The sequence below is a fragment of the Jaculus jaculus genome, chromosome 3, assembly GCF_020740685.1.
Source record: "Jaculus jaculus isolate mJacJac1 chromosome 3, mJacJac1.mat.Y.cur, whole genome shotgun sequence".
Classification (NCBI taxonomy): domain Eukaryota; kingdom Metazoa; phylum Chordata; class Mammalia; order Rodentia; family Dipodidae; genus Jaculus; species Jaculus jaculus.
The window spans coordinates 65,499,257-65,520,540 of NC_059104.1; the positions used below are offsets into that span (position 1 = coordinate 65,499,257).

At 43.5% G+C, this 21,284-nt stretch overlaps 1 protein-coding gene across 1 annotated transcript in view; it reads right to left on the reverse strand.

Moving 5' to 3' along the window:
• The window catches only part of Erich6b (glutamate rich 6B), a 71,640-nt gene that overhangs the window by 28,477 nt on the left and 21,879 nt on the right, over positions 1–21,284 (reverse strand). Inside the window, exon 5 of the mRNA XM_045146041.1 lies at positions 15,468–15,649. Within this exon, the coding sequence (XP_045001976.1) occupies positions 15,468–15,649 (182 nt within the window). The remainder of the gene's footprint in view (positions 1–15,467; positions 15,650–21,284) is intronic.

The following is a 21,284-nucleotide window of genomic DNA, read 5'->3' on the forward strand; positions in this document are numbered from 1 at the left end:
GACTGCAACAGAATTGGTACTGAGAGTGGAGTTGTTACTGAGATAAATCTGACCATGTAATTTTTGATCCTTGGGAAAACATTTGCAGGAAGAATGTGGAAGGATTTGGTACTTTGCACTGCAAACAGAGCTTTATGGACTATTCTGGTAAGAGTTTGAAAATGCTTGACACAGAATTGTGGACTGTGAAGGCTTAGCTTATGAAGTTTCAAAGGGGAAAGAAATGACTTTGTTAGAACTGGGCTATTGGTTGAAATGCTGGCTGCATTCTACCCATGTCCTGATAATTTGAGCAAAGTTGAATTTTAAAGAAATGGACTGGTGTGCTTGGCAGAAAGAATGAAACAGAAAGACATGAAGTATGTAAACCACAGAAGAAAACATAAGCAAATTTAAAATTAGCAGCACAGAGACTGGTTTTAGGCCACTGATGCTGCAGTTGTGAAGATTAAAGTGGACCGACTATTTTGCATTGGGACAGTGGAAAAAATGCTCAGAGGATGAAAATCAATTCATAGAGGGCTCAAGCTAGTAAGAATGCAAGTTCTTTTGAAAGGAGGGGACTTGAAGATAGACTGGTAAAGGAGTATCCTGCTCTTCAAGGTCAAGTGTTATTTCCCCTTAGATTTACAAATTTGTCTATATTGCTTATCTGGGATAGGTTTGGGAAGTATGAGATATGCAGGGGAGAGGGTCATGAAGTGCATATGGTTCCAGAAGCCACTGAGATGTGCAGTGTGAAGTAGGTTCAAAATCTCTATACAGGGTTGCACAGAAGGCTTAGCAGTTAAGGCACTTGCCTGTGAAGCCTAACGACACAGGTTTGATTCCCTAGTACCCATGTAAACCAGATGCACAAACTGGCACATTCACCTGGAGTTTGTTTGCAATGGCTAGAGGCCCTTGTATACCCATTTCTTCACTATCTGACTCTTTCCCTCCCTCCCTCTCTCTCAAATGAATAAATAAGTAAATATTTTCAAAAATATGTTTTACAACATCCCTATACAAAGGCCTGGTAAAGCTATTGGATTGAGCTATGAAGATGAACCATGGATTGCAATGGAGGCCCAAGAAATATGGCAATGATAGGACCATGGAATGGCTGCCAAGGAGAGCTGCTGGCTGGGGATGGAGGTTTTCCTTAGCTGTGGGCAGCCCAGCTAGAAAGGTGGAATTGGAACCCAGGAGACTTTGTTGCTGGTTATAGATATTGGACTTGGAACTGCAGATGCTTAATACTTGCCTGCTGGTTATTGATCTTGCACTGGTTCTGTTTCTCCTTGGTTTGGTGTCTTTTTGCCAGAGGAATGTTTACTCTGTGCCATTATGTATTAGAAGTATGTAACTCGTGCTTTGATTTTACAGAACTCACAAAAAGAGACAGTTTTGGGTCTCAGATGAGACTTTGTTTTTTTTTTTTTTTTTTTTTTTTTGAGGTAGGGTCTTGCTGTAACCCAGGCTGAGATGGGGTATTCATTATGTAGTCTCAGGGTTGCCTTGAACTCATGGCGATTCTCCTCCTACCTCTGTCTCCTGAGTGCTGGGATTAAAGGCGTGCGCCACCACTCCCAGCTCAAGACTTTGGGCTTTTGAACTATGTTAAAGTTGGTAAAGATTATGGGGACTTTTAAAGTTGGATTGAGTGCATTTTGCATTGTGGGATGGCTGAGTCTATGGGAGCCAGGGGTGGAATGTGGTAGTTGTTTTTTTCTTTTTTGGGGGTTTTTCGAGGTAGGGTCTCACTCTAGCCCAGGTTGACCTGGAATTCACTCTGTAGTCTCAGGGTGGCCTTGAACTCACAGTGATCTCCTACCTCTGCCTCCTGAGTGCTGGGATTAAAGACGTGCACTGCCACACCTGGCGGAATGTGGTAGTTTGATTGTAAATGTTCCTAGGTATGTTTGATTAAGCTTCCTACTTAGTCCCCAGCAGGAGAAGCCCTGCTGAAGGAAGGGTGTTTCTGTGGGTGGATCTTGAGTCAGTTCCTAAGGTGTGTCCTGAGCCAGCTTGAACTCTACTTTCCTCTCTCTGCTGTGGTTTTGTATGATGAAGTGAGCCATCTTCCACCATGACTAAGCTTTTTCTGGAATCCATAAGTCTGAAATATACCCTTTCTCATCATGAAAACAAAGGAGTATGTGATAAGAAGGTTTTATGGGAAGAACCCCTTGGCTTTCGGCTGGAAACCAGGTTGAGCCTGATCACTCAATGGTACTTCTGGGTGGCATTCAGCCATTAGCTCATTATCTTACTTAGTGCCCACCTCATATTGTTCTGTTTTGTTCAGGACCACCAGGAAGCTTTTCATTTAAAAAAAATTATTTATTTATTTATTTGACAGAGAAAGGGGGTTGGAGAGAATGGGTGCACCAGGGCCTCCAGCCACTGCAAACAAACTCCAGATAGATGCACCACCTTGTGCATCTGGCTAACGTGGGTCCTGGGGAATCAAACCATGGTTCTTTGGCTTTGTAGGCAAATGCCTTAACCACTAAGCAATCCCTCCAGCCTCAGCTTTTGGGAATTAAATTCCTGTTGGAATTTGGCTCCATGGGGTTATCATGGTTGCCTAATTTTGTCACAGTGACCCAACAGCCAGCATTACATTATTTGTCCCCATTCATTGTAATTTATTGTGGCTATTTTGCTCTTAGTATTTGTCCCAAGTTGGCCACAAATTTGTTTTCTTAACTTTCTATAACTCCTCAAACCCCAGAAAAAAGATTAAGCTATTACACTATCTATATATTGGGGCATATTTTGTTTAGCTCAGAAGGCAACAGTTACCATAGTTTCTTCTAGCAAAACTGTTTCTCAACAATTTTTGGTTTCTGTACTTTTTTCCAACTTGAACATAATTTTCATTCACAATGAAGTTAAAACTAAATAGTAGTTATAGACCTTGAATCTCTGCATCATTCCTCAGTACTGAATAAACAGTAGCCAGGTCTGTCATAACTTTCTTTGTGCTCAATTCATATTTAAAAGGGCAACTGTCTTTTACTATTACTGATTGTATGATCATTATTATAACTACTGCTTTTTAAAAAGTTTTTAAAAAATTCTTTTGTTCATTTTTATTTATTTATTTGAGAGTGACAGAGAGAGAGAGAGAGAGAGGCAGATAGAGAGAGAGAGAGAGAGAATGGGAAAGCCAGGGCCTCCAGCCACTGCAAACGAACTCCAGATGTGTGCGCCCCCTTGTGCATCTGGCTAATGTGGGTCCTGAGGAATCGAGCCTTGAACCGGGGTCCTTAGGCTTCCTAGGCAAGTGCTTAACCACTAAGCCATCTCTCCAGCCCATAACTACTACTTTTTGATAAGAATGCTTATCCTGGGATTCAGCTTTTGAGGCAGAGAATCTTTTAAAGCTCACAGCTATTTATTTTTCTGTATTCATTGCAGGGAGTATCATCTTCTTGGGTGTGTGTGTGGATGTGTGCGGGGACACTTATTGGTGTATATAGAGACTAGAAGTCAATATCTTCTTCAATTGCTCTCCACCTTAGTTTTTAATATTTTATTTATTTAGTTATTTATTTGAGAAAGAAGGAAAGAGAGAGAGAAAGAGAGAGAATGGGCATGCCACAGTCTGTAGACATTGTAAATGAACTACAGAATTATGTGCCACCTTGTGAATCTGGCTTTATGTGAGTATTGGGGAATCAAACCTGGGCTCTTAGGCTTTGCAGGCAAGCAGTGTAACTACTAAGCCATCTCTCAAGCCCTTCACCTTATTTTTGAAATGGAGTGTCTTACAGAACCTGGAACTCACAGATTTGGCTAGATTATCCAGCAAGTCCAAGGGATTCTCCTGTGTCCATCTCTTCAGCAGGCATATCTAGTCTTTTTTTTTTTTTTTTTTTTAAGTGGGCGCTAGGAACTCAGGTCCTCCTACTTGCATGGCAAGCAACCCGTTTAGCCATTTCCTCAGGTCCCAGAGACCATCATCATTTTAACCTCTGCATATGACTCTTAGAAAGCCCACTCCAGGTGCTTGGAGTATGGCAGAGTGCTGGCCTAGTGTGCTCAGGTCCTTGGGTTCAATTAGCAATTAAAAAAACTTCAAGGAAAATCTGTGCGAGCATGTCAGTTTGCACTTGAGGGCTTTCCATCCCTTCTTTCCCTCTCACCAGGTGGTTTGGAGACTTACTTTTCCTTTCATTCATGCTCATCCACATTCCTATACACAGTGGCTCTGCATCTGCATGTATCTGTCCACCGCCTTTCCTTTCAAGACTGACTCTTTGGAATACGATATGTATGCCCTTTCACCACCACCATCAGATTAAAAAAAATTTTTTTTTTGTTTATTTTTATTTGAGAGTGACAGACAGAGAGGAGGAGGAGGAGGAGGAGGAGGAGGAGAGAGAGGGAGAGAGAGAGAATGGGCACACCAGGGCTTCCAGCCACTGCAAACTAACTCCAGATGCGTGCACCTCCTTGTGCATCTGGCTAATGTGGGTCCTGGGGAATCGAGCCGTGAACTGGGGTTCTTAGGCTTCACAGGCTAAGCCATCTCTCCAGCCCACCATCAGATTGTAAATCAGTTGGAGACCAGGTATAGTGGCTCACACCCTTAATCCCAGCATTCATGAGGTTAAAGTAGGAGAATTGTGAGTTTGAGGCCAGCCTGGGCTAGAGTGAAACCTTGTCTCAAAAAACCTCAACCAAGCCAGGCGTGGTGGCGCAGGCCTTTAATCCCAGCACTCGGGAGGCAGAGGTAGGAGGATTGCCGTGAGTTCAAGGCCACCCTGAGATGACAGAGTTAATTCCAGGTCAGCCTGGACCAGAGTGAGACCCTACCTCGAAAAACCAAAAAAAAAAAAAAAAAAAAAAAACCTCAACCAGGGGCTGGAGAGATGGCTTAGTGGTTAAGCGCTTGCCTGTGAAGCCTAAGGACCCCGGTTCGAGGCTCGGTTCCCCAGGTCCCATGTTAGCCAGATGCACAAGGGGGCGCACGCATCTGGAGTTCGTTTGCAGAGGCTGGAAGCCCTGGTGCGCCCATTCTCTCTCTCCCTCTATCTGTCTTTCTCTCTGTGTCTGTCCCTCTCAAATAAATAAATTAAAAAAAAAAACAAAAAACCTCAACCAGTTCATAGGTTAATCAGATGGAAGGTTCAGTAACAATTTCAAAAGTATTTAACAAATATTTATGATTGCAGAGACCAGCCATCCTGTCTGTTCACCATCTTTGACACTAGCTTCCACCTTCAGAACTGCTTGTTCTGAACTTCATAGGTGCTGACTCCTCGGCCACTGGCTTCACAGTGCAGGTTCACGATGGAGGAAGGGAGGCAGCCGGGCACTGGAGTTCATGTGGAGATCCATTAACTAGAACTTGTGGCCATAACTGATACAAAGACTGTAGAAATTTTAATCTTTCAATGCACGTACACCTGGCTGTCCTAAATTGAGTATCATTTTGTATTAAAGAAAAAGGCAAAAATAAATGTTGGATGATGAAATAGCAAAAAAAAAAAAAAAAAAAAAAAATTGATTGCTTCCACATGCCAGGCACTACGACTTGAAGATTTCAAGTATTAGCTCAATGTTTAAAATTCCTGGTTTCCTTTGTTTATGACCCTGATTTGTGCCCCAATAGACAGATACTGGAGGCTGTAAACTGTCTTTTTTTTTAATTTTTAATTTTTAATTTTGTTTTAAATTTTTATTAACATTTTCCATGATTATAAAATATATCCCATGGTAATTCCCTCCCTCCCCACCCCCACACTTTCCCATTTGAAATTCCATTCTCCATCATATTACCTCCCCGTTACAATAATTGTAATTACATATATACAATATCAACCTATTAAGTATCCTCCTCCCTTCCTTTCTCCACCCTTTATGTCTCCTTTTCAACTTACTGGCCTCTGCTACTAAGTATTTTCATTCTCACGCAGAAGCCCAGTCATCTGTAGCTAGGATCCCCATATGAGGGAGAACATGTGGCGCTTGGCTTTCTGGGCCTGGGTTACCTCACTTAGTATAATACTTTCCAGGTCCATCCATTTTTCTGCAAATTTCATAACTTCATTTTTCTTTACCGCTGAGTAGAACTCCATTGTATAAATGTACCACATCTTCATTATCCACGCATCTGTTGAGGGACATCTAGGCTGGTTCCATTTCCCAGCTATTATAAATTGAGCAGCAATAAACATGGTTGAGCATGTACTTCTAAGGAAATGAAATGAGTCCTTTGGATATATGCCTAGGAGCGCTATAGCTGGGTCATATGGTAGATCAATCTCTAGCTGTTTTAGGAACCTCCACACTGTTTTCCACAATGGCTGGACCAGATTGCATTCCCACCAGCAGTGCAGAAGGGTTCCTTTTTTTCCACATCCCCGCCAACATTTATGATCATTTGTTTTCATGATGGTGGCCAATCTGACAGGAGTGAGATGGAATCTCAATGTAGTTTTAATCTGCATTTCCCTGATGACTAGTGACGTAGAACATTTTTTTAGGTGCTTATATGCCATTCGTATTTCTTCCTTTGAGAACTCTCTATTTAGCTCCATAGCCCATTTTTTGATTGGCTTGTTTGATTCCTTATTATTTAACTTTTTGAGTTCTTTGTATATCCTAGATATTAATCCTCTATCAGATATATAGCTGGCGAAGATTTTTTCCCATTCTGTAGGTTGCCTCTTTGCTTTTTTCACTGTGTCCTTTGCGGTGCAAAATCTTTGTAATTTCATTATGTCCCAGTGGTTAATCTGTGGTTTTATTGCCTGAGCAATTGGGGTTCTATTCAGAAACTCTTTGCCAAGACCAATATGTTGAAAGGTTTCCTCTACTTTTTCCTCTAGCAGTTTCAAAGTTTCCGGTCTGATGTTAAGGTCTTTAATCCATTTGGACTTAATTCTTGTGCATGGCGAGAGAGAAGAATCTATTTTCATCCTTCTGCAGATATTTATCCAGTTTTCAAAACACCCTTTGCTGAAGAGGCTGTCTCTTCTCCAATGAGTATTTTTGGCATTTTTATCGAATATCAGGTGGCTATAGCTACTTGGGCTTACATCTGGGTCCTCTATTCTGTTCCACTGATCTACATGTCTGTTTTTGTGCCAGTACCATGCTGTTTTTGTTACTATGGCTCTGTAGTATAGGTTAAAATCAGGTATGGTGATACCACCAGCCTCTTTTTTGTTGCTCAGTTTTATTTTAGATATTCGAGGTTTTTTTGTGATTCCAAATGAATTTTTGGATTGTTTTTTCTATTTCCATGAAGAAAGCCTTTGGAATTTTGATAGGGATTGCATTAAATGTGTAGATTGCTTTAGGTAAGATTGCCATTTTCACAATATTGATTCTTCCAATCCAGGAACAAGGGATGTTTCTCCACTTTCTAGTGTCTTCTGCAATTTCTCGCTTGAGTGTTTTAAAGTTCTCATTGTATAGATTCTTTACTTCCTTGGTTAGGTTTATTCCAAGGTATTTTTTTTTTTTTTGATGCAATTTTGAATGGGAGTGATTCTCTGATTTCATCCTCTGTGTGTTTGTTGTTAGCATATATGAAGGCTACTGATTTCTGTGTATTTATTTTGTATCCTGCTACATTGCTGTAGGTTTTGATCAGCTCTAACAGCTTGCTAGTAGAGTCTTTAGGGTCTTTTATGTATAGAATCATGTCATCTGCAAATAATGATAACTTGATTTCTTCCTTTCCAATTTGTATCCCTTTTATGTGTGTCTCTTGCCTTATTGCTATGGCTAAGACTTCCAAAACTATATTAAATAGAAGTGGGGACAGTGGACACCCTTGTCTTGTTCCTGATTTTAGTGGAAAAGCTTCCAGTTTTTCCCCATTTAGTAATATGTTGGCTGTAGGCTTGTCATAAATAGCCTTTATTATATTGAGATATGTTCCTTCTATTCCCAGTCTCTGTAGGACTTTTATCATGAAGGGATGTTGGATTTTGTCAAATGCTTTCTCTGCATCTAATGAGCTGATCATGTGATTTTTGTCCTTCAACCTGTTTATGTAATGTATTACATTTATAGATTTGCGTATGTTGAACCATCCCTGCATCTCTGGGATAAAGCCTACTTGGTCAGGGTGAATGATCTTTTTGATATACTCTTGTATTCTGTTTGCCAATATTTTGTTGAGAATTTTTGCATCTATGTTCATGAGGGAGATTGGTCTGTAATTTTCTTTTTTTGTTCTATCTTTGCCTGGTTTTGGTATCAGGGTGATGCTGGCCTCATAGAAGGAGTTTGGTAGAATTCCTTCTTTTTCTATTTCCTGGAAAAGCTTAAGAAGCAATGGTGTTAGCTCTTCCTTAAAAGTCTGGTAAAATTCAGCAGTGAATCCATCCGGGCCTGGGCTTTTTTAGTTGGGAGATTATTGATAACTGTTCGGATCTCCATGTTTGTTATAGGTCTATTTAAGTGATTAATCTCATCTTGATTTAATTTAGGTAGGTCATATAGATCAAGGAAATCATCCATTTCTTTCAGATTTTCATACTTTGTGGAGTATATGCTTTTGTAGTATGTCCCTATGATTTTTTGAATTTCTCTGGAATCTGTTGTGATGTTACCTTGTTCATCTCTGATTTTATTAATTTGTGTCTCTTCTCTCTTTCTTTTGGTCAGATTTGTTAAGGGTTTATCAATCTTGTTTATCCTTTCAAAGAACCAACTCTTTGTTTCATTAATTCTTTGGATTGTTCTTTTTGTTTCTATCTCATTAATTTCTGCCCTAATCTTTATTATTTCTTCCCGTCTACTGATTTTTGGTTTGCCTTGTTCTTCTTTTTCCAAGGCTTTAAGGCGAAGCATTAGGTCGTTTACTTGCGACCTTTCTAATTTATTAATATAGGCACTTAAGGCTATAAATTTGCCTCTTAGAACTGCCTTCATTGTGTCCCAGAGATTTTGGTATATTGTGTTCTCATTATCATTTGACTCTATAAATTTTTTGATTTCCTTTTTGATTTCTTCATTGACCCACTCATCATTTAGTAGTGTATTGTTTAGTTTCCATGATTTTGTGTATGCTCTATAGCCTTTCTTGCTACTGATTTGTAGTTTAATTCCATTGTGGTCAGATAGAATGCAAGGAATGATTTCAATTTTCCTGAATTTGCTTTGTGTCCTAATATATGGTCTATTTTAGAGAATGTTCCATGTGCTGCTGAAAAGAATGTATATTCTGCAGCCTTTGGATGAAATGTCCTGTATATATCTGTTAGGTCCATTCCTTCTATGACCTCATTTAGTCCAGATGCCTCTCTGTTTATTCTTTCCTTGGATGACCTGTCAATTGATGAGAGTGGGGTGTTAAAGTCACCCACCACCACTGTGTTTGGTGTTATCTGTGACCTTAGTTCTAATAGTGTTTGTTTGACGAATTTGGGAGCCCCCATGTTAGGTGCATATATGTTTAGGATTGTAATGTCCTCCTGTTGGAGTGTGCCCTTAATCAATATAAAGTGACCTTCCTTATCTTTCTTGACTAACGTCGGACTAAAGTCTACCCTGTCTGATATTAGGATAGCAACCCCTGCTTGTTTTCTAGGCCCATTTGCTTGAAACACCGTCTTCCAACCTTTCATCCTAAGATAATGTCTATCCTTTGTAGAAAGGTGAGTTTCTTGGAGACAACAAATTGTAGGATCCTGCTTTTTAACCCAGTCTGCAAATCTATGTCTTTTTGTTGGGGCATTGAGACCGTTGATATTAAGAGATATTATTGAAAGGTGTGTATTTATGTTTGCCATTTTGTGTGTGTGTGTGTGTGTGTTTCTGGTTCTATCTGTGCTCTCTTCTGTTAACTGGTATTTGAGTATAGCTTGTTTTTTCTAGGTTCCTTATATGTGTGCTTTTCCTTTTGTTCAGCATGGAGGATTCTATCAAGTATTTTCTGTAGAGCTGGTTTTGTCTTCAAATACTCCTTTAACCTGCTTTTGTCATGGAATGTCTTTATTTCTCCATCTATTTGAATGGATAACTTTGCAGGATAAAGTAACCTTGGTTGATAGTTGTTATCTTTCAGAACTTGGAATATATCACTCCAAGCCCTTCTGGCTTTAAAAGTTTGTGTTGAATAATCTGCTGTAATCCTGAAGGGTTTGCTTTTGTAGGTAACTTGATTTTTCTCTCTAACTGCTTTCAATATTTTTTCTTTGGTGTGTGTGTTTGGAAGTTTGATTATAATATGGCGAGGAGAAGTTCTTTCTGGGTTTTGCCTGGCTGGGGTTCTAAAGGCTTCCTGTATCTGTATTGGCACCTCTTTCCCAATTTGGGGGAAATTTTCCTCTATGATTTTGTTGAAGATGCCTACTATGCCTCTGGAGTGGAGTTCTTCTCCTTCTACTATGCCCTGAATTCTTATATTGGATCTTTTCATAGTGTCCCGAATATCTTGAAATTCCCACTCATACTTTTCTATAAGTTTGTCTTTCTCTTTGTTGGACTGCATTAGGTCTGCCACCTGGTCTTCTAGCTTAGATATTCTGTCCTCTCCCTCATCCATCCTACTGGTGAGATTTTCTACAGAGTTTTTTATTTCATTAACTGTGTTCTTCATTGCTAGTAATTCTGACTGGTTTTTCTTTATTATTTCTATTTCCCTATTTATGTCTTGTATTGCCTTCTTTATTTCATTAAATTGGTGTCCTGCCTCTTCTTTGATTCCTTTGATTTCCTCTTTGATTTCTTCTTTGATTGTTTTCATGTGTTCTTTGACCTCTTTGAACATATTTATAATTATTCTTTTGAACTCTTTCTCAGGCATTTCCTCTAACTCTTTCTTACTGGAGGACATTTCTGATGCATTAATACTTTTAGGTGGATTTATATCGTCTTGCTTTTTAGTGTTTCTTGTGTTATAATGTATATATTTTTGCATCTTGGATTAAGTTAATGCTTGGATTTTCTAGCTAGCTGTGTATTCTTAGCTGTATCAATTGATTTGATGTAATATATTTTCAGGGTAGGACCTTAAGGTATTAGGTGTGGCTCTTAAGACTCTCAGAGTATCTACAAAGATGTTCTTAGGGGTTGAGTTTCCCTGCTATAGGAGTATTCAAGCAGGCTGAGTGGAATAAAATACAGGTAGATTCTAAAATTTAACTAAACACTGTACACATTCAATCAAAAACAGCCCCGAGTATGTATGCAAGAGTAGTTATTATAATGACCAGATCCTCTATCAACAAAGAGGTTTAGATTTCTGGTCTGTTGAGGGATCCAAGTCAGCTTGTGACCAAGTGAGACCCTTCCCTGGTGCAATCCCAGTTACCTTGGGTGATTTTGGTCTCAGTCAAGTTGCTGCCTGGGTCGTCGGGCTGCTGTTCTGATTTCTGGAGCTGGGCACTTGCTTTTCCTACGGGGCAAACTGAGCCGCTGCTGCTGCCTCTGCTGCTGCTGTAGCTGCCACTGCTGGAGCTACCACTGCTGCTGAAGCTGCTGCTGCTGTGTCCACTGCTGCTGCTCCCCCTGAAGCTGCTGCTGCGGGATCTGCTGCTGCTGCCGCTCCTGGGTCCGCTGCTGCTGGGGCCGCTGGTACCGGTGCTGGAGCTGCTGATGTTGCTCCCAAACTCTGCTCCTGCTTGGGTCCCGTTGTCAGCCCAAGTTGACGTGGCCGGGTCCCGGGCCGCTGCTCTGTTCGCTGGAGCTGGGCTCAGGCGGTGGGGGAGGGGAGGGAGCCGCGGCTGCTCTGGTTGTCTCGCTGTTCCACGTGTTCTTCTACCTCGCGTTCTGCTCCTCCGTTGCTCGCTGCCGCTCTCCCCTCACGTTTCTGAGTTGCTGAGAGCGCGGTGTGAGGGGAAAATCCTGCATCTGTTTTTTCCTGCGGCTCGAGCCGAGTCTGGTGGCTTTCTGCTGTGCCGCGGCCGCGGCGGTTGGCCGAGCTGCCGGAGCTGCTTTTCCCGCCTGTGCAGGCTCTGGATGCTCTATAACTCTTCTACTTCTCCGCTGCCGCTTCAATTTCCTATACACCTCACTTTTTAGTAAAAGTGTGTATTTTGCTGAGTTTTTTTGGTCTTTTTCCCCCCTAGGCTGCTTTGGCGTGGTACCTACGCTGCCATCTTAACCGGAAGTCGTAAACTGTCTTTTTAATCCATCCACATGCCACCTCCTGTGGACGTTGAGTTACCTCCTGCACCTCTACTATTCTGTTCATGCAAGACCAACTGTCTAGAAGAATAGATTTTGAGGATTTATCTGGGTTGTTTTGCCTCATAGTTCTTCAAAGTCTTGTGTGTGGAAAAGGGCTGCACCATATGGAACACTGCCGGGACTGCCCAATTCCATGAGAAGAGTATCTTGGAAATAAGAGCCAAGCACCCACAAAATCCATCCTAAGCTATAGGTTCTCCATTGTCTGTGTTCCCCTGAAACCTCCAGGAATCATGTTAAGAATGCAGATCTCAGGACCTGGGGAGATAGTAAAGTGCTTACCTTGCAAGTATGAGTATTTGATTTTGCTTCCCAGAACCCACACAAAAAAGTTGGGGCAGCACTTGGGAGGTAGAGACAGGCAGATCCCTGTAACTCACTGGCTCACCAGTGAGGCTTACTTAATGAGTTTCAGCCAATGAGAGACTCTGTCTCAAAGGATTTCTCAGCAGGGATTATGATAAGGGCTAAGAATTACCATCTTAACCAGGGCTGGTGACAAGGACCCATGCCTGGCCTCACCTTGCTCTCTCTGGCCGACCCTCACCCAAGAGCATTCAGCCCTATGGTTACTTTAGTTGTCCCCTGTTGTTCTCCAGCAAGTGGATGTGAGTGGCTTCTGCCCTGGCTGAATGCAGATTCTCAGCCTCTGTCATGCCAGGAGATCCTTAGTAAATGGCTCTGCCCCTCTCTCACAGGGTCTTATGTCCCTCTCCTCTCCTCTTGACTTTGATCTCCTCACTTTCCTGAAGCTCCATGCTACAGCAAAGTTCCTACCTTTTCTATGTCTCCTCATGGAGAAGCTTCAGATTCTTTCATCATTTCCTCTAGCCTGTGGCTCTCCTGTGGTTAATGCCACTGGTAGGAATGAGGCCATTCCTCAATGATTCCTGGATCATTTGGAAATTTTGCCATCTCTGACGGAGCTAAGAACTAGAACCAATTCAAAATGAGTTCACAGGATGGTGTGGCAGGAGGCGCGGTGGGCTTGCCTCAGAACATGGCTTCTTTGACCCACCTAAGCTACCCCTTGTGATGGACAGCTGTCTTGAGCTGGCCTAGCTATGTAGCCCTAAGTTCATCTTTTCATTCAGCAGTGGCCCTCATAGCTGCTAAGTCTACTCACCCTTGCCACACTTGCTCATTCCTCTGGCCAGGCCCAGTCATATCCTTGCTGCCATCAAAGCTGCCCATAAAGGTAGTTTATGCCCCACAGGCAGAAGTGGCAAGAAAGCCCACTAGACGCATTTGATGATTGCTTTTCTTTCAATTCAGTGTTTTCAATCTCTGCTGTGATGACTGCTGGGCTAAAGGCAAAGGTTCTTTGTGCTTTCTGAAGGTTTGCTGGGATGACCAGACAAGAGGCTAAGTAGAAGAGATTTATGATGCTTGAGGTAATCACAAAATGTCAGCACTCCTCTGCTCATAATTTAGAAGCTGAGCTAGGATAGCACTTTTCCATGGAGGTGGGGACATAACAGGGAATGTAGACAATTTCTAGGGGTTATTTTAGGAGTGATCATGAGCTTGCAGAAACATACAATGGCCAGGGACAAAATCCACTGTGTATGTGACGCTGGCAATGGGTGGTAAATGATTCTTCTTGGAATGTTGAGTGGGACTCAAATGGAAGACAATGGAGTGCAACAGAAGTCTGCCCAGGTGTACTCCCAGACTTGATTCTTTCTGCAAGATGAGTTTAGTTAGCGAAATCTTCGGGAAGGTATCATAAGCATTGTTTTTCTTCTGTGGCAGGCATGAGCCTTCCAGCATGTGCTGCTCTTTAAGCAGTACGTCAGTTTACCAGGGCACCATGTGTTAGGGTGCCTGTCCATGGACTCCTTTGTGCTCCCTTCCCCAAGTTAGTGGAGGAACCTGCATGTGTCATTGTTGAGCCTGGCTTGGGGCTCAACACAGTCCAGACCTCTGACTCAGGCTGCTGCTGTTGCCATAGACATTGGCCAGTGGACTTTTGCTGTGGGATGCAGGCTCTTACCACTCAACATGTATTGGCTTTAAGGAACTCAGAACTGGTAAAATGTATAGCTGCAAAATCATGTTCACACAAAGTACATATATGCTTACAGCCTAAATGCAGACATGAGGAGCTGCATAAATCACGCCTGAATGCTAACAGAAGTGTGGATAAGTGCAAATCAATCATCTGAGCTGGGTCTTTATGGTGCCCACAGTACCTTGACTTCCTGTGACTAGCCTCTTTCTATCCCCTTCTCTCCTGCATCATTTTAAGCTTAGCATTGATGCTTCCTAGACGATTGCTTAGTAAATGGCTCTCCGAGTCCTGTTTAAGAATATTTAGATGAATACTCAGATTTTCCTCAGCCATCATTGACTTAGCAATGGTTCCAGTTCTCAGGGGATCCGTGAGAGCACACAGGTTAACCAATGCCCTGAGCTAACCCATGTAGCCTGTGAAGCTTTCCCTCTCATGCCGCCTTCGTGTGGGCCTGCCCCCGTCTTCTCTCAACCTCTCTATCCTCCCTTATAAGGTTTCTGGCTTCCAATTTTGTTTAACCACATTAGAGCTACAAAATTTAGCAGGCATGGATGGAGGAGGAAGGGGAGGTAATGGGAGTCCAATTTACTGCTGCCATGACTACAGATGTGAAATAAATCTGTGAATCAGCAGTGGATCGATCCCAGCAAGGCCACACTTAAATGATTAATAATGGTAAGAAACGCTGTTCAGTCTTCCATTTCCAGGACCCAGAGGGAAGGGCCTTTGGGCTTAATTGAGTAGAGAATTAAGACTCTTGAAGCAATATCACTGAGTTCTCTCCTGTGCTTGCCAGCGTGGCTGCCGTTCACTGAAGGATGCTTGTCTGACTTGAGTTAGTGCTGACTGACTCATGCTGAGACTGAGGTCAGCCAGTACCACTGGTTGTTCTCCACCGAGTCTCTGGGTATGGCTCATGGCCCCAGGGAGTTAGTGTGTAATCTAGAAAGGTAATGGCCTGTGTCCCAGAGGAGAAGGTGCCTGTGTTCATGAGAACAAGCTAAGAAGACTAATCAGTAATAGAAAGGAGGTAGGGAAGCGGAAAGACGATGCTTGTTATCAGCACTTTGGTGAGCCTTACCCTGTGGATGTGAGGGATGCGAGGAAGCAGGTGAAAGGACTGGTGGGGAGTTAACTTCTTACCTCAATACGACTTGGCATCTCATGATCCAAGACATTGTCATATTAGCATCAGTATTAAACACACACACACACACACCCCACCACGACTGTGAGGCCATTCTTCTTGCCTCAGCCCTGGGAACCTGGCCACGGGGTGCTAGCAGGGTGCAATCTCTCTTACCTAATTTGCTCTCGTAGGCCCATTCTGTCTGACTGGCCTGATCTTTTAGGAAGATATAGTACGGTGTCCGGCAGGGGGAAGTTCCCTTGGAAGACTCTGCGGCAGATTGCAGCTTGGAAGGAAGGGCAGCAGAGGTAGACGGAGCAGTCCGGAAACCCTGAGAAGTACTGGCCGGTGGTTTCCTGTCAGAGGGAGCACAGGGGTTGGTCAAGTTCCACATAGAAGCCAGGATAGGATGTCAGATACGTGGCATGCTGTGTGGTGAAAGATGGTGGCTGCCCTCCAGTCAAGAGGACTTCCACTAGCCCCAGGTAGTGGAGGTCCTGAGGTTAGAACGGATGGGCTGTGGATCTTGGAGAATAGCCTCTGTGTTGCCAGCTCATGTTTTCCTAAAATATGAAAGGATCGGGTGCCTTCGAAAGCTACTGGCCCACACTGCAGTCCTATCAGCAGAATGTTCTAGAATATGTTTTCTCATTCCTAGTTTAGAACTTTGTTCACTCCAATGACTTTCTGCTTCAGGCAGAGTACAAAAGCATACAGTCAAGCTCTGAGGTCTGTCTCTGTAAGTGGCTCATCAGTGTCACAAAGTGTTCTGAAGGGCTTGATGACCGGGCCTTAAGTATGAGGTGTGGGCCCTGCAGTTGAGGATCCAGAAACACAACCCCAACATAGTTTGCCCTTTCTCAGAAACCTCTGGCTTTCCTTTTTCCTTTTTTTCTTTCTTTTTTTTTTTTGAGCCCAGGCTGACCTGAAATTCACTATGTAGTCTCAGGGTGGCCTCGAACTCACAGAAATACTCCTACTGAGTGTTGGGACTAAAGGCGTGCGCCACCACACCAGGCTTCTTTCCTTTTTTCCTCATGTGTGTATATGTGTGTGGTGTGCACACATGTGTATACGCATGTTCATGTGTGTGGGTTCACTTGCACATGTGTGTATGTGAATGTGCAGGTCAGCAGTCCTGACATCAGGTATTCCCCATTCATTTCCTACCTTTTTTTGTTTTTTTTTTTAAATAGGGTCTCACTCTAGTCCAGACTGACCTGGAATTCACTATGTAATTTCAGGGTGGCCTTTTTTATTGAGAATGCAACTCACATGGAATCTGGAGCTCACTGATCTGGCTAGATTAATTAGCAGTAAGCCCCAATCATCCTCCTGTCTTTGCCTCCCCAGTGGTTGGGTTACAGGCATGCCCAGTATGCCCAGCTTCTATGTGGGTCCTGAAGATCTGTACTCAGTAAAGTGGCAAACACTTTACGCACTGAGACTTCATCCCAAATCTCTGGCATTTAATTAGGACCAAACTGTAACTCAAAGGAATGAAAGGGAGTTTCAAGTCTGGAATCATCTCAGATATATTGACTCATTTGACAGAGACAGGTCCAAGGGAAAATGCTCAACATTACTGGGGTTGTGTCTACAGCTGGTAGAATAAACACAGGCTCTGAGGTCAGGTAACCAGAGGTTGTACGTTGGCTGTTATGCTCCAGCAGAGTCATAACTTACTGGTTTGTTTTATGTTGGTATAGGGAAAGCCAGATAGGTGTCCCTGGTCTGGGCCAGGGTTTTCAATATAGGAGCAAGAAGAGAGGTGAGGCCTGGACTCGGAGGGTTAGGGTGAGAGGAGGCTGCCTGTGGGCATCGTGGGAAAGCCATTCTCCCTTCAGAGGCTGTAGTATAACAGGCAGGTCTTGAAGGGACCTTCTGAGGGTCTGGTGGTGGCCTGCCAGGGTGTGACAAGGTAGCTGTCGTCTCGGGATGCACCGGGACAGGCACTGTAGGTTAAGTGGCAAGTGCTCAGGGCATAGTTTAGGGAATTACAGGGATCAGAAGTTGGTGAGTACAGGTGAACCCACTGGGCAAGTGACAGGAGACAGAAACTGGCTAAGGCAGTCAGGGTAACAGAACCCCAAGAATGAGTGGCATTTTTCCAATTGACCAGAAGCAGGAAATGCCACTAGGCTTACAGAAACCCGGATGCTTTCCTTATCTCCTTTCTTCCCTGGAAAGTTATGCCTTCCAGAAAAGAACTCTAGATTAAGCTTGCACGCTTCCTAGATGACAAAACTCTGATCCTTACCAAAGATTTCTGGAAATATCGCCCTATATTGCCAAAACCCAGTCTTTTTCCCTTGAAACTGTGAGTTGTGGTCCTTGTTACACAGGGACCTGTGAATCTGGTCCTTGGCACATGGCAACGGGCGCACACCCCAACCAAAATCACCTGACGTGTTCTCTTCCTCCCTGGAGACTTCCTTTTGTCTGCACAGCAGGAGTCTTTCCTCTTCCACCAAGCTCTAGGGAACTACTTCTAAACTCTGCATTTCACCCTCCTGTGGTCTGTAATCTCATTTGTCGAGTTTACATGACAAGAACCCCAAGGCCGCTGAATCAGTGGGAGCTCTGTGTGACTGTGAGTTATGGCACACCTAAGAGCTGAGGTAAGGCTCCATCGCTCTCAAGGACACCCCCAAAAGTCCTTTATGACAAGTGTCACCTCTTGCCCTGCTCCAGGCCTCAAGGTTAAATCAGGAAACTCACAGAACCCAGTTTCTTTATCCTTCCATTGTTCTGCCTGACTCACTGAGTGTCCACTGGTGCTCAGAGATAATGCAAGTCTCATTAAAGATCTTCTGAACAGACAGGCTATGCTTGAGGTGATGTTGGTGACTATGGTCACGTCTACCTTCCTGAACATTCTACAACTCTCTTCTGCCAGCCCTGCTTGAGCTGTGTGCGGCCTTTCAGAGCCTCTCTGGAAACACAACAGGGCTGAGCACTAGCTCGAGGTTGATCCTCAGGGAGAAGGTGGGAGAAGAAGCCCTGGTATCTTGGGTCCCAGGGAAGCTTAGTTTTTTCAAGGCTTACTTCTGAAGCCACTGGAGACCATGGAAGAGGACGGTGTGTCTCAGGCCCAGGCTGGCTGCTCCCTTTCCTGACCCATGCCTTTAACACACCCCACACAACATGTAGCACTTCTTTTAAAGGAGCTTGGGAAGAGTTTAGCCTCTCAACTGTCTTGTTCTTGTGTGAGAAAGAGCCAGGACACTTACCCGAGGGACTGAAGCCAAAGAGCATATGGATGCTGAGGCCCCCAGGCCCTCTCTGGTCCTCAGGGTGCTCTCCATGGCCCTGGGAACCAAAAATGTCCTTGCTAAAATACAAATAGAGAGGATGGATGTGCACTTTTGGAATACGGCTGACCTGGGATCATGATTTGTGTTCTGGGTCCGCTAACGTGGGGGAACAGAATGGAGAATAATGAGATCCATAGCACTTGGCCAGCTAGTCCCGTGTGCTCTGAACACTTCCTGTGGGCTAATGCTGCTCTGATCTTCTTCATATACCCCCATGTCGTGGAAACTCCCTCTCCCCATTTCACAGATGAAGGAGCAATGCCAGGAGGCAAAGCAGTTGACCAGCTGGATGGTGGAGGCACAGGGTTTAGACTCCGGCAGCCTGCCTCTGGAGTTCCTGTTCCCAATCATTATGTGCGTGTGTGTTGGGGGGTGGATTTTACTTCACTGTTATTCCCCTCCACAGCCACATTCCTCAGCTTGCTTTAGGAAACTGAGGAGAAGGCGCCTTTGAAAAGTCACTCCCTTATATGTGTGTGGCGTGGTATGTGTGTGCACACACGCGCTGGTGGGGTGCTCTCTAACAGACCCCTTTGCTGACTACCTGGAGGTAGAGAGTGTGGACCAAAGGGGCCAGTGTGGAACAGGAGTGGGGGCCATCTCACCAGGCAGCGGGAAGTGCTGTGTGGGAGTCCTGTGCCCTCAAGCTGTAATCTGTGGCCAAGCTGGGATGTCACTCTTGCTTCTTACCACAACTCCATGGGCCTTGTGCTTTTTCTAGATTGCATGTCCATCTACATCATCAGTGGAGATGTGGCTGCTTATCTTGCCCTGACAACCGTGCTTGGGAAGGGATTGTAGGGCATGAAACACAGGGACAAGGGTGACCTGTCGGCAGGCTTTTGCTTCCCCACGTTCTTTTTTTAAATATTTTTTTGTTCATTTTTTAAATTTATTTATTTGAGAGTGACAGACACAGAGAGAAAGATAGATAGAGGGAGAGAGAGAGAATGGGTGCACCAGGGCTTCCAGCCACTGCAAAAAACTCCAGACGCGTGCGCCCCCTTGTGCATCTGGCTAACGTGGGACCTGGGGAACCGGGCCTCGAACTGGGGTCTTTAGGCTTCATAGGCAAGCGCTTAACCGCTAAGCCATCTCTCCAGCCCATCCCCATGGTTTTCTTCTGAGCTGGGTACACATGAGAGGTGCTTATTCCATAGACGTTTCCCTGATCATCTAGGGTGTTCCAAGCACTATTGCAGGGTTTTAACCACAGTTCACTGAATGACAGACAGAGGTGACCAGGGTGACCACTTCCAAGAGTCCTAGAACCTGTTTCTTCAGGGTCCCTGAGACCTGACCCACCCTTTTGCCATTCACTTCTGTAACATCATTCCTTAGCAAAGGGTCACACCTGATTTATCTCAAAAGATAAATGTTTTATATATTTATATATATTTTATAAGATAAATATAAAAATATTATCTCAAAAGATAAATATTATCTCAAATAAATATAAATACCTTGTTATATGCTTAGACTTGAAACACGTTGCATTGAGTTCTGTCAGAAAAAAAATCAAAACAAAAACACAGAAAGACATTAGTAAACCTCCCAAAGTATCTTTCTTTGTACTTAAAAATGTTTTGAGGGGCTTAGGAGATTGCTTTGATGGTGAAGAACTTGCTGTGCACGCATATGGACCTGAGTTTGGATTCCCCGTCCCTATGTAAAAACAAGCAGGGCATGGTAGTAGCTTGTGTTTTCAGCGCTAGGGAGGCAGGCACGGACGGATTCCTGGGGCTCACTGGACAGCCAGACTAGCCTGCTTGGCAAGCTCAGGCCAGTGAAGCCAGATGCACATGTGCCCATTCTCTCTCCCACACTCTCTCTCTCTCCCTCTATCTTCCTCTCTCTTTCTCAAATAAATAAATAATTATAAAAATATTTCTATTAAAACAAAAGAGGTGGACAGTGCCTGAAGAAGGCCATCCAAGGCTGTTCTCTGGGCTCCACGTGCACATGTATACACACAAATGTTTTAAGACTCTGACAGTGATGTTGTATTGCAGAGAGCCTGGACTATAGATTTTTTTTTTTTTTTTTTTTTTGCTTTGCTTTAGTGTTGCCTCTCCTAGTGGCTTTCCTTTAAATATTAGGAGGTTTAGGTTTTATAAAAGAAGATAAGACAATCCCAGCTCTCTTTGCTCATTTCTCCAAGGCTCACAGAACCTCTTTCAGTCACCAGATGGAGAATGCGCAACAAGTTGTCTGTGCGGCAGAGAGCCCAGATATTTAAAGTGAAAAGTACTTCTTAAAAGAACCTGTATGTGTCACTTATCCATTAGCATTACAATGACAGGTAGGAGCCCACTTGTTCTTTTTATAATAATAATAGGGTTCATTTTATAATTGACAATTAACTCATAAAGTTTAAAAACAAATGTATATGCTTATGTAAAATTAAGTTGACTATTTGACTCAATTCACTGCATCTGCTAGGGTCAAAAGGCACTGTTGTGGAACACTAAAGTTCTGACAGAGGAGAGCTGGAGAGTCCATTCCCAGCACATGGCACACTAGTGACTCAACTGGCCACCCTATGCAATGAAACTTCAAAGGAAAAAAGGACAAGCAAACAAACTGCGAACACCAAAGCGCAGAGGACCTTCCCTAGTTGACAATACTTTTGTCACAAAGCCATGTGCTAGAAGAGTAAAACCTCCTAACTCCA